General features: G+C 40.4%; 1 protein-coding gene across 4 annotated transcripts in view; it reads left to right on the forward strand.

Moving 5' to 3' along the window:
• Window positions 1–18,748, forward strand: part of traf3ip1 (TNF receptor-associated factor 3 interacting protein 1) — a 143,816-nt gene that overhangs the window by 100,780 nt on the left and 24,288 nt on the right. For all 4 annotated transcript variants that reach the window (XM_048534641.1, XM_048534642.1, XM_048534643.2 and 1 more), the window contains 2 exons: window positions 12,564–12,600; window positions 15,873–15,949. In XM_048534641.1, the coding sequence (XP_048390598.1) occupies window positions 12,564–12,600; window positions 15,873–15,949 (114 nt within the window). The remainder of the gene's footprint in view (window positions 1–12,563; window positions 12,601–15,872; window positions 15,950–18,748) is intronic.

The raw sequence follows: 18,748 nt of genomic DNA on the forward strand, positions 1-18,748 counted from the left end.
CTTTGTTATGATCGTAGTGAAAATTGACTACCAATATTCAACTTTCATCACTTGACCTTCACCAAGACTTTCATGATATTTTTCTAGGGACGTGAACTAAAATGGTTGTTAGGATAACTTGACAAGTACGTACAGACACTTAAAATTGAAACCACCTATGAAAACCTGTGTAAAGTGATTCTTCTGAAGGAATTAAAATACACTTTGGATTTCTGTTGAGAAACAGAGGGTAGCAAAGTACAAATGGGCATTAGTCAGAATTTCTGCCCATCAACTCAACAAAACTGAGTCCTGGAAAAAGTCATAATGAAGAAACATAACTGTGAGGTAAGTACCCCAGAAACAAGGGACTCTAGACAGAGAAGGAGGACTCACCTCCAACCATTAAAATGAGGGAATGAGATTGGAGACAGATGGAAAACTATATTCCAAGTGCTTCCACTGTGGGAAATCAGGGTGTGCAAAGGAAAATGAGTGGTTTTAGTGTTCCTCAGAAACTTGAGTGGCCACACCAGTAACTATAGCATTGCAGGTAGTCAATGTCTGTTTAGGCATTACTCTAAAACATCACAGCTTTCAGAAGTTTGTATCAAAAGAAATGGCAACTGTTTTAAGCAGCCGGAGAGAAAAAATTACATTTTCCAAGATACTGGGTGTTTGTTGGGAAAAGAAAAGATTTCTCATTTGGAAACAAAATTAATTCCACTGTATTGATGAAAGAGCTTATGGGAAAGAGTATAGAGATGCCATTGGTCAATATTTACTTGGAGTGAATTTGTAACAAGTCCAGTAGCAATGAGGTTGTCCCAAGCTTTCTAACACTGGGGGTAGATGTTTTATTGAGGGAATCATTTGTCTTGTAGCAGCTCAACCTTTCAAACAGAAAAGGACAGTCCAAAGAGGTTTGAGAAAGCCAAAAGAAAGTGACAGGAAAATGGGAAACCTTACAGAGAATAACAAGTCCTTCTAGGATTGGAAAGGCTAAAGGAAGGTCACCTGAAGTAAACCATTGGGAACCAGCAAAGTGGCTGTGATCTGGGAGAGGTTTGGAAGCCTTAGTGGGACAACAAAACCTATCAGATTCGAGGCCACCCATGTTGCCTGTGTCTGAGACAACAGTTAATACATAGACAAAGATACAGCGAAGACACTTAAAGCTCTATATAACCATAATTCATTTATTAAGTATTAAATAAATAACACACTTTTGACTGCTAGAAATATCTCCATCAATGTCTTTCACTAACTTGATTTCTGTAACTAAACCCAAATGATATTACCTGGGAGAGTTCACAGCTGGCCAGGCTGAAACTGCAGCACGCCTTCTGATGTCAGGTATCTTCTTACAATGAGAATCTTCAAAGTGTTGTTGAACAAAGGGATTTCTTCAGGTTTTTTATCTTTAAGTCCCCGTGCCAAGTACGTTCCTTACTTGAAATTATGCATGCACATTGCCAACCCTGAATGTTTTGTCCAAATGTATGTCTTCTTTAGTCTTATCTGTGCACATGAGCAATCCCAAATGTATGCCTTATCTGATAGAAACAGCAGTTCCTGGTTTCCTCCAGTTTTAACTCTTAGCAGATCTGGCTGATTCAGCATATTTCCATTCACAAAGCAGCCCATTGTTAGCCCTCTCGTCGGCCCCGTTATCTTTCTGTTAATCCAACACCCAGGAAGGGTCTCCAGTTTTAAGTAGGCCTGCAGCCAAGCCATACATATCAGAAAGGGTTAGGACAGAGAGTTGTAAAAGGGCTGAATTTGACCAGTAGCCTAAAGGGGGGCCAGAAGGGGCCAGGGAAGGGGACGATAAATGACAGGCCAGACACATAGCTCTCTTTCACAGACCCTCCATAGTAAAATTACAAGAGGGCTATTGAAGAGAAAGTGAACGTGAACTTGATGGAGTTTACAAGGATGAGGAGAGATCTAAATGAAACTTACAGAACACTGAATGGAGATAACAAGGTGTAGAGCTGGATGAACACAGCAGGCCAAGCAGCATCAGAGGAGCAGGAAACCTGATGTTTCGGGCCTAGAACCTTCTTCAGAAAATCCTACTATCTCAGAATACTGAATGGCCTGGACAGAGTGGATGTTGGGAAGATGTTTCCATTGGTAGGAGAAACTAGGACCCAAGGGCACAGCCATAGAGTAAAGGAAAGACCTTTTAGAACCTTCATCAGCCAAAGCATGGTGAATCTGTGGAACTCACTGCCACAGAAGGCTGTGGAGGTCAGGTCATTGGGTACATTTAAATGGAGATATATAGGTTCTTCATTGTCAAGGGCATCAAGGGTTATGGAGAGAAAGTTGGAGAATAGAGTTGAGAAACTTATCAGCCATGATTGAAGGCAGAGCAGACTTAATGGGCTGAATGGCCTAATTTCTGCTCCTATGTCTTATGGTCTAAGTTTAGCTTTGTGGAAGAACTGCAGGGCAGTTTAGCAGAAGCTGAACATCTACTTGATGGGTGCAATGTTTCAGTGTAAGTGGAACAGTTTAGAGGGAAACCCATTCGAGAAAACAAAGGGAAGGGAACATACCTCCCAGCAGTCACCACTGTTGAGGACCCTGTGGACATGCTATTAAGCACAGAATTGCCCGTTAGGAGATCAAAGGAACAGAACCAAGTCTGAGACCGTAACTAGTCAAATCATTGATGCAAAGTAAAATGAGGATAAGGTGCAGGATGCGGGTTCAGACACCTACAGGGGCAAACCTTTTGATTACTATTCATCAACTTCCTGGAAATCAAATTCATAAAAATGCCTGGCTCCTGTACATGGATTATAGAACTGGGCATTGAAAGATTCAGACTGGACACGTGGCACAGCCCAGATAACTAGTCGAATTGCATCAAGACAGGCTTTGAAACCAGATTAGGATAAAGAGTGAATATGGAATAGCTGCATGTCTCATACCAGCTTTTGTATTGTTCGTTCATATTGGCCCTGTAACAAAGCTCACTCTCAAGAAATCGCAAAATGTTGTTGTAAACGAATGTAGACTGTTGAAAATAGTCTACCAATGACGAACTTTCAGCATTTGACTTTTAATACTGGATACTTTCATGAACTGAAAGTGTCATTTTCATTGAAAGGACACTGCTCCCCTGAAATGGCTGCGGTGATTACTTAAATACAATCAACTCAGACAGAATGTACAAAAACCAGCTAATTCAAAATTCCATTTTAATGAAGAAACACAAACTCTGAGCTAGCAAGAAATTTTCAGCTCTTGTTTTAGTCACTTGTATAATAATGTCAGATATTGCTCATACTTCTTATGGTGTTATAAAAAATGAAAGGTTACCTGCCGAGTGTTTGGTTGGAAAAGAAAATGCAGCTAGACTAAGAAAGTAGGAATGTGGCATATTTCAGTAGGTTGCTTTGCGTACCAAAGTGAAGCTGCTCTCTTCCTTGTGCTCACTTTCTCTTTCTCTTTCTCTTAAACTTAACCTCTGCAAGCCAGAGCAAATGAAAGAAACATGGTGGGCAAACCTCATTTGACTGAGCAGCCAAGGGTATCTGTGAAGTTCCATTCCAGTGGAAGTGAGAGACCAGCATTGCAGTTGGGAGGTTTCACTCTCTCAACTCAAAAGCTCTTGAACATAAACTGTTACAGCTTTTGTCTTCCAGTTGGCATTAGATACTACATTGCTTCACCCCACCCCCAATCTTCTTTGTAAGCTCATTACCTGTGATTTTGTGTTTGTGTTGTCACATTTCATTATTTTTCTGGTAATAAAACTCCACTCTTTCACTCAAGAAAGCCTTTTGAATTGGCACGCCTTCATTTTTGATCAGGTTAATTATGATTAATTGAAGTCTGATAGGTCTGAGCTAAAAAGGTTTTTTAAAAAATGTTGTGATTGGCTAAGAGGGGCTAAAAAAAGGTGGGAGCTGTGACCCCCTTCCTCACCTAATTGTAACAATCTTTATATTTGTTATATAAGTCAACGTCCCATTTCCAAAGGGATTTTTCTAGGCTTTATAAGTCATCTTATTGCTGATATTTGTGAGACAGCAGAACTGCAGGTTGACTCCACTTCGCTTGTAATATATTTAAAGAGAACATTTTCTAGCTTTATGGACTGTACTAAAATTGACAATGATGTAAATAGTGAGTTGAACAGAAGCAGAGTCCAGGACATCAATTAGTGAATTAGACACTAATTCGTTGGATACATTTTAGTGTGATGCTTTTGGAGAGAAACACCAGGGAGAGACAATGTAATGGAATTGGAAGTATTTTGAGGGGATGATGGTGAAAGAACCGGGGATCCAGGGTCACTGTAGTCACTGATCTTTGAATATGGCAGGCCAAGTTGAGAACCTGTTAGGAAAGCCTGTGGGATACTGTGTCTAAGTAGAAGCACTGAATTCAAAAATAAAGATGATATACCAGACCTTTACAAATCACTGGCCTTGCCTCGGCTTGAGTAATGTGTACAGTCTTGACTTTGAACTTTAGAAATGGTAATATTGATAGGAGGATTGCCAAGCTGATATGAGGAATGAAGGTTTTTTGATTTGTTGAGAAATTAGATGGGAAGGTTAAAGGGTGCCCTAATTGAATTATTTAAAATTATGAGGGTGAAATAACTCAAGAGGCCGGTATCCTGTCACTAGGTCACTCTTTATTTACACGTGCAGAGTCCTTGACACTGACCCAGCTTTCTCCGAGCTAGCTCTGATGACAGGATGCCTAACCCTCCTGTTCTTGCCTATCAGCCTGGGCTCCCTGATTAGGGCTGTTAATCTGATACAGTCAGGAAACTCGTATTCAATGATGTCCACCAGGTTATCTTCTTTACAATTACCACATCCCTCCCCTTTTAGTCTGAGGACATAGCCTGGTTTGTTTTTGTAGATCCTCCTGGAGTATTTTAGCACCACGTCAGGTTTCTCCAACTCCGCCTGTCGTGTGGGTGCTGTTGCGCCTGGAGCATCTCGGAAGAAATTCATTTTCCTCTTCAGGTGGTGACAACATCTCGATTCCAAGGTATCTTCAATACTGGATGGAGAAGGAGAACCCATTGGTTCTGGAACCATTGGAAAACTCTCAATGAACCAGACACATTTTGCTCCTGCACTGTTTGTGAGTTTGCACCTTTCATATAGTCCATGTGTTTGTTCAGGACGGTTGCACTTGCCTTAACTTCATACAGCACTGGACCTGACCTTGTGTCAACCACGCCTCTTACTCATGCGGGGCCATTTCCTTGATTCCTACACAAAACTTTGTCACCTGAAGTAAACTGTCTGTCTCACTTGTGTCTGGCATTGGCATTCCTGATGCTGTTTCACTGTCCTCTCCCAGGCCCAGGAAGGTCAGATTTAACCCGGTATGGAGTATTCACCCCAGTTGCAACTCTGCTGGAGCTATCCCTGTAGTTGTAGGTGGCCTGTATTAAAATAGAAACTGGCACAGTTTGGTATTTAATGAAGCTTTGGGCTGTTTCTTTAAGCCGGCCTTCAAAGCTTAGACTGCTTTGTCTGCCAGACCATTGGATGATGGATGAAATGGAGCTGTCCTAACATGTTGAATACCATTCAACTTTATGAAAAAATCAAACTCCCTGCTGGTAAATGATGGCCTGTTATCTGTGGCCGACATTTCCGGGAGTTTGCAAAAGATGCACATGGTTTTTCTATTGTCATCCCAATGGTTGATAAATGAACTCTGTGCACATCCAGCTGCTTTAAGTAGGTGTACATAGTGACTGAGAACATTGACCCCATGAAAGGACCTGCATAGTCAACATGTAACTGAGTTCACGGTTTACCCAGCCATTCCCACAAATGTGGGGGAGCTGCTCGTGGTATTTTTTTTGTCAGTATTGGCTCTCTGGGCAGCCACCAATGCAGCTAAGACTGCATCGAGTCCTGGCCACCAGACATATCTTCTCATGAACATCTTTGTTTTGGAAACCCTGGTGGAGTTCAGCCAATATATGGCAACAACCTTTGCTCAGACAATTATTTGCTCCCCATAGTAATATGTCATCCTCTACTGTGATCTGGTTTCAATTCTGGTTGCGATGGCCCTTTGGTTTCCCCATCACCAGCTGTTTCAGTTTTTTCTAGAATGGATCTTTCTGTTTCCAAAGTCTGATGTTGTCAGCTGTGACTGGAAATATGCCCAGAAAATTTAAAACCATTATGAGCTGTTCTAGTGGCAGTACCATCATTGACGCATCTACTAGCTGAGGTGACTCAAAATGTATCCACATTTGCCACGTGGCCCCCCGGATTGTGTTCCAACTTGTAATTATAGGCACTTAGAATTAGAATCCATGGCTGTGTTTGGCCTGATGCTATGGGTGGCACTGCCTTGTCCTCTTTGAGTAGATCTAACAGGGGTTTTTGGCCTGTTTTTAATATAAATTTACGTCCGTAAAGGTAATGGTGGAACTTCCTGACTCCAAATATGATAGCCAAACCTTCCTTCTGTATCTGGGCGCAATTATGCTCTGCATTAGCCTGTGCTGGATGCATACCCTATTGGATGTTCGTCTCCGTTGGGCCACCTATGAGCTAATACCACCCTGATGCTGTATAGGGAGGCATTGCATGTCGATATCAGATTTTGCTTGGGATCATAATGTACAAACATCTTCAGAGGACGATAGCTGTTTCTTCACTTCCCTGAAAGCTATAGGTTGACAACGTGACCATTTCCAGGCTGGCCCCTTTTTTTTAAAGAATTGATGCAAATGTGCCAGGCTGGAGGCCAGGGTTATGTGTGAATTTTCCACAACAATTCAACAGCCTAAGGAGAGACCTAAGCTCTGGTACAGACATAGGAGCTGGGGCACCTTTCATCGCCATCAGTTTATATTCCAACAGGTGTAACCCGACCTTATCGACTCTATAGGCCAATTAGGTCAATGGGGTACCGGGGACACGTTTTTGTTCTACCTCAGGTGTACGCCTGCCTGGGAGAAATATCTAAGAACTGTGTCCAAGTTCTCTAGGTGCTCATTGTTGGACTTCTCTGTTATTAGCACATCATCTAGACAAATGGTAACCTGGAGTAGCCCTTGTAAAATGTTCTCCATCGCCCCCTGAAAAATTTCACAGGCTGACTATACTCCAAATGGCAGTCTCATACATTGGTACAAACCCATATGGGTATTATTTGTGGCATACTTCTGAGAATCCTCATCTAGCCATTTGGGTAAAAAATTGGCTCAATGGTAGGAGACACAGGGTGGTGATAGACGTTTGTTTTTCAGACTGGAGGCCTGTGATCAGTGGAGTGCCGCAAGGATCGGTGCTGTGTCCACTGCTTTTTTGCCATTCAAGTAAATGATTTGGAAGGGAATATAGGATGTATGGTTTGTAAATTAGCAGATGACACCAAAATTGATGGTGTAGTGGACCTCAAAGAAAGTTATCTCAAAGGACATTGGGGTGCCATGGTGGCATAATGATTAGCAATGCAGCCTCAGAGCACCAGGGACCCGGGTTTGACTCCAGCCTTGGGTGACTGCCTGTGTCAAGTTTGCATATTCTGTCCACATCTGTGTGGGTTTCCTTCCGTGTGCTCCAGTTTCCTTCCACAGGTCAAAGATGTGCAGGTTATGTGGATTGCCCATGCTAAATTGCCCATTGTGTCAGGGATTGTGCAGGCTAAGTGGATTAGCCTTCAGAAATTCAGGGTTACAGGGAAATGGTAGGGAGTTAGGTTTGGGTGCAATGCTCTTCGGAGGGTTGGTGTGGACTCAGGCCAAATGACCTGCTTCCATCCTGTAGGAATTCTGTAAAAGAAATCTATAAAGACTAGGACCTCAATCAGGTGGGCCAAGGAGTGGCAGATGGAGTTTAATCTAGGTAGATGAGGGCTGCTACATTTTGGTAGGGCAAATCAGGGCAGTACTTATGTAGTTAATGATCAGGTCCTAGGGAGCATTGCCAAACAGAGATCTTGGAGTCTACTGCATCCCAAAACCAGCCCAGCTCGTCCCCGCCTCCCTAACCTGTCCTTCCTCCCACCCCCATCTCCTACCTACTAACCTCATCCCACCCCCTTGGCTTGTCCATCCTCCCTGACTGACCTATCTCCTCCCTAACTCCCCACCTACACTCACCTTTACTGGCTCCATCCCTGCCTGTTTGACCTCTCTGTCTCCTCTCCATCTATCTTCTCCTCTATCTATCTTCTATCCGCCTCCCCTCTCTCCCTATGTATTTCAGAACCCCCTTCCCCTGCCTCATTTCTGAAGAAGGGTCTAGGCCTGAAACTTCAGCCTTCCTGCTCCTCTGATGCTGCTTGGCCTGCTGTGTTCATCTTATTATATCAGAGATCTTGGAGTGCAGGTTCATAGTTCCTTGAAAGTGGAGTCGCAGGTAGCTAGGATAGTGAAGAAGGTGTTTGGTACGCTTGCCTTTATTGGTCAGTGATTGTGGGAGTTAGAAGGTCGTGTTGCAGCTGGACAGGACATTGATTAGACAACTCTTAGAATATTGCTGTCAATTCTGGTCTCCCTGCTATAGGAAAGATGTTGTTAAATTTGAAGGGGTTTATGAAAAGATTTGCAAGGATGTTCCCAGGGTTGGAGAGTTTGAGTTATCAGGAGAGGCTGAATAGGCTGGGTCTATTTTCCCTGGAGCATGAGAGGCTGAAGGGTGACGTTTATGGAGGTTTAGAAAATTGTGAGGGTCATGGATAAGTCATATAGTCAAAGTCTTTCCTCTGGGGTAGGGAAGTCCAAAACTAGAGGGCATAGGTTTAAGGTGAGGGGGGAAGATTTAAAAGGGACCTAAGGGACAACTTTTTCATGCAGAGGATGATATGTGTATGAAATGTACTGCCAGAGGAAATGGACAACATTGTTACAGTTACAACATTTAAAAGGCATCTGAAAGGGTTTTAGAGGGATTATGGGCCAATTGCTGGCAAATGGGACTAGATTAATTTAGGATATCTGGTCAGCACGAACGAGTTAGATGAAGGGTCTGTTTCCATGCTGTACACTCATTGGCTCTAATCCTTGATAATCACAATTACAAGTACGCATGGCTTATGTCCAGCTTCGTGAAAAGGACAGCTCCCCTGCTAGCTTTGTGTATAAATCCTCTTTGCGAGTGATTGATGTATTTACCTAGCTGTTAAAAGCGCTTTACCATTTGTTTAAAGTCCCCACAAAGGCAAACCATCCTTTTGGGCTTCACAATTAGTGCCCTCTGTTTGTAACCCTGGGCTGGTTTGATTCCTTTGCTTTCCAGCCTTCTGATTTTTGTCTGTACTTTTGCCCATAAGGCAAATGGCACTTGGCAGGCTCTACAGAATCATGGAATTGCTTTCAGATCAACATGCAACGTGGTTTGGGCTCATTTGATAGTCTCTTGACCTTCTTGAAAAGCCTCTGGGTATTCAAACAGAACTTCACTCAGGCAGCCATTTTCTAATTGAAAGAGTTGACCCAATCTAGGTGAATTTTACTCAACCAATTTTGCCCGATCAAGCTTGGGCCCGAGCCTTTTATTACAACTGCTTCTCATAAGAGACTGAACCCAAAGTTATACCCGTAATCTATGTGGGTTCTCCAGTATAGGTTCTCAGTCTAGCAGACGTCTTGCACAAACTTAAGTTGGAGTCCAGAGCGAATTTTGTTAAAGACTGGTCCTGCGATCACTGAAATGGCTGTGTTGGTATCGACCTCCATTATATCCTGGTGTTTACTTTGATTCAGATTTGGATGTTGCTAAGCAGTTTAAAGGTTCTAAACCAGATGTAGGTTGACTTTTCAGAGTGTGCACCCTCCTGGATACCCGACCTATGAGTTCTCTTTCCTAATTTAGGTCAAGTGTCCTCTATTGCTGTCTTGAGTCTACACACGGCAGTAACTGCAATGGCTTGCCAGCCCATATCCTGAAGAAAATTTTAACCGCTTGATCAAGGCTTGGCTTTGTTTTGGGGTTTGCTTTGGGTTGACCTAGAGTCCCTCCATTCGGATTATGTCCTATGTGAGGCTATGCAATTGCCTTCATTCAACTGTTCTTCCCCAAGGTCGGTCGGACTGGTGAGGGTTTCCACTTCCATTGGAATGCTCTGCAACTCATGTTCCACTTGCCGAATTTTCCAATGATTATCCAGTTGTAGTGCCTGCTGGAAGTTCAGTTGGGTTTCAGCAGTAGGTGATTTTGCATGGTTATGTCATTAATGCCACATACAGTCTCTCAGCATCTCATTAAGGGTTAAACGTAAGTCACGTGCAACTGCCAGCCGATTTAACCTAGTCAAAAATCCAAATAAGGATTCTCCTTTTTCTCAAATTCCTGAATGAGACCGATAGTATCTTATAATTAGATGAGGCTTGGGATCATAATATTACTTAATTAAATGCATCAACTCTTGAAAGAGTTAGGCTCCTAATAAACAAAAGGCTGGCGCTCACAAGCTGTTGAGACAATCACTTGTTGCATTTCATCTGCCACACTGTCATTTGCCCAGAAAGAATAATGCATTTTTCCCAAATAGTAGTAGCATGATGCCAGAAATGCTTACCCTAACTCAAAGACAACTGTTGCAAGCAAATTTTACCAGGATCTTGCTTTACTATCATCATCACTGACATAAGTCTGTAGAGACCAGTATCCTGTCACCAAGTCACCCTTGATTTACACGTGGAGAGTCCTCGACATTGATTCGGCTCCTTCACAGTCAGCTTTCAGAATGAACAGAATATCTGGCACACCAGGGCTCCCTGATTGGACTAGATTAACAACCCCAATCAGGGAATTCATATCCTATGGGCTCATAGCTGACGTCATTACAGTCACTACAGCGGGTTTTGATAAAGCATTAGGATGTGATTGTTTCATTTTTCAAGTAGGTTTATAACTAGTAGTCATAGATTTAAAATAAATGACAAAAGGAGAAGGGATATAAAAATAAAATTTTTTACGCAGAGAGCTATTCAGATCTGGAATGCACTAACTTACTGGGTGTTGAGATCAGATTCCATGGACAGTTTTAAAATGTAATTGAACACTTCCTTGAAGGGACTAATTTTGTCCTTGAAGCATGATTGAAACCTTAATTCTAACCGTAGATGCTGCCTGGACTGATGAGTATTTCTAGCATTTTCTATTTTATATGGCTGGACACCAAATAAGAGACCTCTTTAAGATTACATAACTTCACCAGTGTTACCATCCAAATGCCGTCTTTCTATGCTATAAGAAGTTATAAAATGTGTAAAGTCAGTTGCAGAAGGTGCAGGCTAACTGAAATAACTGTGAAGCAGAATAAACACTTAATAACACTCTGAGAAATTACCATTTAAAGTGAGCATGAATAGGAAAAGTGTTAAAGATGAAAGGCTGATGAAGGCTCACTCATAAAACAGAGTAGGCATTCTGAGAATCTATTTAACAGTTTGGAAGAGAATATTACCAGAAAATATTAAGGAACAAAGGGGAAATGCTACTGCTGCAGCCAAAGACAATAGAAAAGTAAATCTGGACAATTTGTATAATTCAACCTTATTATTTTTCATAGAATCGTAGAATCTCTACAGTGTGGAAACAGACCCTTCGGCCCAACAAGTCCACTGTGACCCTCAGGGCATCCCACCCAGACCCATCCCCCTATAACCCACCTGATCTACACATCCCTGAACACTATGGGCAATTTAGTGTGGCCAGTCCACCCAGCCTGCACATCTTTGGACTGTGGAAGGAAACTGGAGCACCCAGAGGAAATGTATGCAAACACAGGCAGAACGTGCAAACTCCACACAGTTGCCCAAGGGTGGAATTGAACCTGGGCCCCTGGTGAGGCAGCAGTGCTTAACCACTGAGCCTTTTTATTTGCAATTTTCTTCTAGCTGTTATTTTTAAAACTGCTCAAGACAAACCAATATGTGTTCCTGGTTAGACAGTCTGATTGAAACATATTTTGGGGATCATTCATTAAAATTTGTTATGTTGTATTACAAAAACATCAATAATTTAGTCACGAGTACACAGATACCTGCATCTTTGTTGCAACTTGCTAACTAACAGATTAGATCAATTTGAAATGCTTCCTTGCACTAGTGGCATGACATGTGGCAGAAGAGTGTAGGGTCTTTGTTTAAATGCAGACAGTGGGTTCTGATTGCAATTTTAGAGCTCATCAAGTTAACCAGATGCAAAAGAAGCTGAAATTAGAAGTTTTTTTTTACACTTTGTGGGTCAGGAACACAAGTATGCCTAAGGACCACAGGAAACCTTGGGTTTCTCTTGTCCTTGACTGTAGTGCCCTCATAAACCTCATTTAACTAAAAGAATGTTTGCCAGTCATCTGTTCTTTTCAGAAGGAAAATTTTAGGTATTATCTTGCATTGCAGCCGCAGCAAAACAATTTGTTCTTAAGATTGTAAAATAAAAGGTTTATAAGCTTTTCGGCTGGAAAAGCATGTGTTTCACAATAATGACTGTTATTGACACACAGATTGGATGTTTTAATTTTTTTTCAAAACCATAAATAATCTCCAACATTGTTAGCAATGTATTTGGCCTACAGTGATCAAATGATTAATTGGACATTTTTACTTTTTCTTTCAGGCTACAGTGGTGGAATTGCAAGGCAGTGAAGACCATGGTATGTGTAGCTAATATACATTCCTTAATCTGATAATTTGATTTCTTTTTCTTTTGTGGTATTAATGGTGTGCCCCACACACTGCATCCTCCTCTTTTCATTATATTTATTAAAAACTTGGATAAAGGAATATATAGCTTTATATCTAAGTTGCTGACAACATTAAATTAATGGCACAGTGAATAGAATGAGTAATTGTCAGAAGAAAATTATAAAGGGACATTGGTAGATTAAGTAAATGGGTAACACATGCTGGGGCTCAGTGAGAAGTCAGTCACTTTGAATAAAGACAGATCAGAGTATTTTCTTTAATATCAAATGCCTTAATATCAAAAACGAACTATGGATCAGCAGAGACATTTTGTATCCTAAGAAAAGAAACTATAAAAAGCTTTTGGACATGTACAAAATAATTAATAAGGCTAGTGAAATGCTAGCCTGTATTTCAAGAGAGCTGGAATGCAGAAAAGTGTAGGCTATGCACCTCGCCTCAGAAAAGACCAGTTGGCCTTGGAGGACTGTATCTCAGATGCAGCAGAATGGTCTCTGAGGTAAAAGATTAATTTATGAACATAGTTATGTGGACCAGGCATCTACTTCCTTAAATATAGACATTGGAAAGATGACCTTTGAGATGATCATGGAATTGGTAAGGTACGGAGAGACAATTTACTGTTATGGGCTAGACCAGAGTAAGGGACATAATCTTAAATTTTTCGTGCGGCTATGTGGGTTAATATCAAGAATCTGGAACGCACTCCGAAAAGGCTGTCGATGGTGGTTCATTTAAAAGTTTCAAGACTTGAGAGACTTTTGTTTGAGAGTTATGGAAACAAAGCAGGTGGGTGAAATAATGGAACAGATCACATGTGATCTAATCAAATAACCTACTTTTGCTACTGTTAAAGAAGTTTGAATTTTGAACCGACTTCTCAAGTGTTAATTCTGACCACTCTCTCTGCGACCACAACACTATTCTGTGCTCTGTTCTGCTACCCTGATGCACTTTGTTTGGTGTGGTCTGCTTGTATAGCATGCAAACCAACACTTATCACTGTATCTCGGTATATGTGACAACAGTAAATCAATCGTGTCACTCTGTCCTTGTGTAATGTTCGTGCTAATGTAAGTAATCCTAAACATGAAAGGGCCCGAAACATCAGCCTTCCTGCTCCTCTGATGCTGCTTGGCCTGCTGTGTTCATCCAGCTCTACACTTTGTTATCTCCGATTCTCCAGCATCTGCAGTTCCTACTACCCCTTAACATTTCTCTGATTTTTTTTTGCTTCACAAATGTTGTTAGATCTGCTGAGCTTTTCCAGCAATTTCTGTTTTTGACCCCAATAGCAAATGTTGCATTAATTGAGAGTTGTTACTTAAGCATCCATTTTTGCCAGCCCTGTGATTTAAATAGTCGTGGTGAACTTCCATGTACTGATGGCCATTGTTTATTCAATGGTTGTGACAAGTTTCCATTCCATTGCAACTTATTAACTCTCATGGATGAAGTCCAGAAAACAAAGGTGCAGTTGAATAATCAAACATCTGTTAGTCAGTTGTATTTGGCAGTGTTTTATTTGAATGGTCATAAATGAGTTGGATTAGAGATGTGTGAAAATATATTTCACATCTAAGCCTCTGGGTTTAGCTAATAGGCCACAGGCAATCTCCTACAACATGGAGAAAGACATTTCATACCTTTCTAAATCTGTTTTGATGTAAAAATGGTACTTGTTGTTTAAAAAAATGCACATCATTCCATGTGTAGAGTTAGGAGCAAGATGCCACCAGATGCATCTACATATTTTTGTAGCCACTGTTTACCATAGCTTCCATGTGTAAGAAAGTGTCCGGATTCCACTAGACAATGTTAATCCATAGACTGTGTTGTGGGCAAGTCATAAATTCATGATTGGGTTTCCCCCTACCTTTCAGAAGGGAAACACTCTTTATATGCTGTCCAAGATATGTTTATTTCTCTGTATCCTCCTTTTGTAATTCTAAACTGGGTAAAACCTATATAACTGTACCAGATAGGTATAGCTACTCGAAAGGGGAATTTTATTTTTCTGAATTGTACTTGTTTTCACAAGGTTATCAGAAGTAGGAGTTAGCCATTTGGCCCATCAAGTCTGCCCATCCATTCAGTAAGATTATTCTGATATGATTTGAGCTCCCTTATCAATCAAAAATCTGAGTCACTCAGCCTTGAATATGTTCAGTGACTCTGTTAATCACTAGGCAAGTGATTTTGAAAGACTAACAACCCTTTAAACAACCCTCATTTCTGTCTCAAAAAAAGTAATTGTTGCATTTATTGCTTTCTATGACTCATCTTGTTGTGATTGTTTTTAAGTTACCTGGTATATTGTGTTTTCTTTGGGATCTTCATGGAATTCTTTTTGGGAGAAGAGGAGAACAGAAGTTTTTTGCAGTAGATCTGGATCCAAACTTCTTGTGATCATAAGAGAATTTGTTTTTGATCTTACTGAAACTCTAAGTGAGAAAACTTCTGGGTCCAAAGCCAAAGTATAATTATTCTGATCTCCAGCCTTACAAGTGCCATGTAGCTGCTAAAACCAAGTGCAGTTCCAGCCATATTGTGACTTATAGCTTTTTAAACACTTTTGTTTTGACCAAATAATAATCTTACCAAAATAAGTTTTAAACACGGTTTTACTTTGGACTATCTAAACATGTATTTTTTTTTTGTGAGTGGAGCGGAGAAGAACCTTTTAATGGTTGTCTGATAGTTTACCGGCATGGTCTCGTCTAATCTGGTTTTGGGTCATGTCAATCTGATAGCAGCCTTAGCCTGTGTTCAGCAAAATGACTGTTTAATAGTATCTTAGTTCACAGTTGGTATGAATCTACAAAGAAAATAAGCCACAAGATGATAGACCAGTAAGATTTCTGCCAAGTAACCTGAAAATAGTATAGTAGAGTGTGATTTTCAAAGACTGAAGGGGCTTTAAATTACACACAGTGCTACACCTGGGTATTTTTGTTTTAACATCTGATTAACCTTCTGTGAAGCCTCCCTCGGGATGTTTTACTATGTAAAAGGTGTAATATAAACCTATGTTGCTTTTGAATTGAAAATGTATGACATTGCTACTGACTGCAAAAAAATCTATTTTCCTTCTACTCTGTCTCTTGTATTTTCATCAACTTAATCTTGGGGAAAAATGTGTGAAAACATCTGGAAGAATTTTACACAATGCAAATTTCATTCTACAGGAAACATGGAGAACAATCTATTTTTGTTACAGGTGTGCTTGTCAGGAAGATTTTAGAAACAAAGAAGGACTATGAATCTTCTAAGTCTGCAATAAAATCCAAAGACCAGGTAAGGAAAAATTATACAACCACTGTAATTTTAATGAGGTGCTTGTGCAAACCATTTCATAAGTTGGATACATTTATGTTCCACCTTTTATTGAGTACTACAAGTTTTTCATAATGGTTTAGAAAGAAAATCATCTATTTTCTTTTCACTTCCTCATTTTGTGATTCAGGTTTACATTTAACTACATGGCTCACTTCACATGTATAGTTTTATTTGATCTATTTTCTTAAATAACACATTAATTATTGAGTTCTATCCTGTAAACTTATCCTCCAGTTTATATTTAACAGCCAAAGTTCTGTTATGACACCAGGATAACATGCCAAACCAAAACACACTCGCTAAAATTGCCCAGTTGTTCCTAACCAGACTTTAAGAATAACAGTCATGAGATACCAAGGTTATAACTCAAATAGAAATGAACAATTTAGTATTAATACTGTAACTTGAACAGAGCAAAGTTAAACAACCAGGTAATCTAATTACAGTCTATGATTTAAATTCATTGATTTTCACTGATCGTAACCCCCCCACAAATCACGCATGAAAACAGATGGATGGAGTTGAGGGGTAAATAAAAAAGAAGATAAGAGTTATAATTTGTCAATTCAGTAGCTGTTTCAATGAACAGAATGAGGTCTTTTTGGAATCCTTGAACGAAGCATTATATTACAATCACATAGGATTGTATTTTGTTTGAATTCCAAAGTCATCGGTCAATGCAAACAGCTTCCAGTAGGCTCTGTGGAATATTCACATTTTCCCTTATAAACTGGGGCTCTTTTCTGAGAACATGCAATATAACAGGAGAGAACACCATAGTGTCTTACAGGATGTTAAGTAACAATAATTGACATTACTATAGAGGAAGATGATGCTATCGTGAATTATTGATCTTACCATCATCCTGCCACTTGTTTTCAAAAATCATCATTAAAAGACAACATGGTGGTGGAGCAGTAATGTCACTGGACAGGTAACCCAGAGGCCCAGGCTCATGCTTTTGAGACATTAGTTCAGATTTCACCATGGCAGTTGGTGGAATTTAAATTCAATTCATAAATCTATAATTCAGAGCTAATCTCAATAATAGTATCCATCATCATTCATTGTAAAAACCCATGTCATTCATTAGTATCCCTCCACAGTTTGGCCTTTGACTCCAGACCTCAGCAATGTGACTTACTCTGAGGCAACTCACCTTGTCAGTGATGCCCACATCCCATGAAAGAATAAAGCCTGCTCCATCAGTCATAAGAAACACTTACAACAAGAACTTCAGCTTAAATCTACACTTAACTCACTCACTTCTGCTTCATGTATGATTAATATATGCTCACCTCTTATCAGCTCCATAACAACTATTTCCATTAAGGTAAGAGTCAGCCTCCAGTACGTTGGTTCCACCTAACCCAAAAGATAAAATATACACAAGTTATTGGACATAATCCAGCACAATAAGCTTCACTCTGTCCTTCGTACCCACGAAGACAAGAAGCCATCTCATAGTAAACAAAGAATTTATGACACACAGTGCAATGCAGACCTGTCTACCTTGGGGAAACAGTCACCACAGTAGTCTTTAGGGAACATCAGACCTGCTTAAAAGATAGAGAATGGGAAAAGTCAACTACCCATTATCACTGTTATCAAAAGCTGTCAACTTAACCAGCACATCTAATGGCCCAGTACTGAACATATCCTTCATAAACATGTCAGGGAGGCCATGTAAAACTCCCAACACTACACGATCTCCTAATACTGTGACACAGCAACAGAAATTGCTGGCAAAGCTCAGCAGGTCTGGCAGTATCTGTGGAAAGAAATCCGTGTTAACATTTCGAGTCCAGTGATCCTTCCGCAGAACTTCCTCTGAACAGGCACTGACGAACAGTCATTAGACCCGAAATGTTAACTCTGATTTCTGTTCATAGATGCTGCCAAATCTGCTGATCTTTTCCAGAAATTTCTGTTGTTTCTGATTTACAACATCCACAGTTCTTTCAGTTTAAATCGTTATACTGTGACCTTCTCTTATGACATCTGTCTATTCTCCTTCAAGAAACACACTAGCCTTCAATTTTCACAGCCAACGAATCAACAAGAATGCTGACCTACCAGTTTATTACAAACAATAGCCTGACCAAGCAGCACTAAGATTCTGCCCACATCTCACTGTATATCACTGCCTTTTTCACCTGTTCCAGTCATTTCTCCAGACAACAGGCGGAGTAAGTTGCCCAAAACATTAAGATGTACCAGTGTCTCAAAGGAACACTTGGAACACTTCTCCTGCAAAGTTGGTATAGGGTAATGTAAAATTGTCTTACTTAATGTTACTACTTGACACAAAAACCTTCAAATATCTTTTAACTAACAAACTAATAGCAAAACTTTTTGTGTGCTTTTTTTGTTATTAATGTTCTGTAATGCATGCTTTGCTGTATACTAGCTTATCTTAAAGGGGAAATTCATCTATGGGCAGCAGGTCTGAATTCTTTCAAGCCAACAGAAAGGCGATACAGATCTATTTAGAACAAACAACTTTTGTGCTCAGGTCTCTGGTAATGTGTTTTGTACCAGAAGTCTGATCCAAATCTTTTTGCATTCCGAGATAGCCAGGATTGTGGTTGTGTGGGGAAAGTAAGCCATGCAGGAAGCGATTGTCCTCTGAGATTGCATTGTCAAGTTTTCTCTTGTGTTGTGCCTAACCTCTCAAGGCAGAACACTGATGCCTAGAGGTTTCCTTTTTAAAAGTATTCCTTCATTCTTTTCATGACCAGAATAATGAGGGAATAA

This window comes from Stegostoma tigrinum, chromosome 7, assembly GCF_030684315.1.
Source record: "Stegostoma tigrinum isolate sSteTig4 chromosome 7, sSteTig4.hap1, whole genome shotgun sequence".
NCBI lineage: Eukaryota > Metazoa > Chordata > Chondrichthyes > Orectolobiformes > Stegostomatidae > Stegostoma > Stegostoma tigrinum.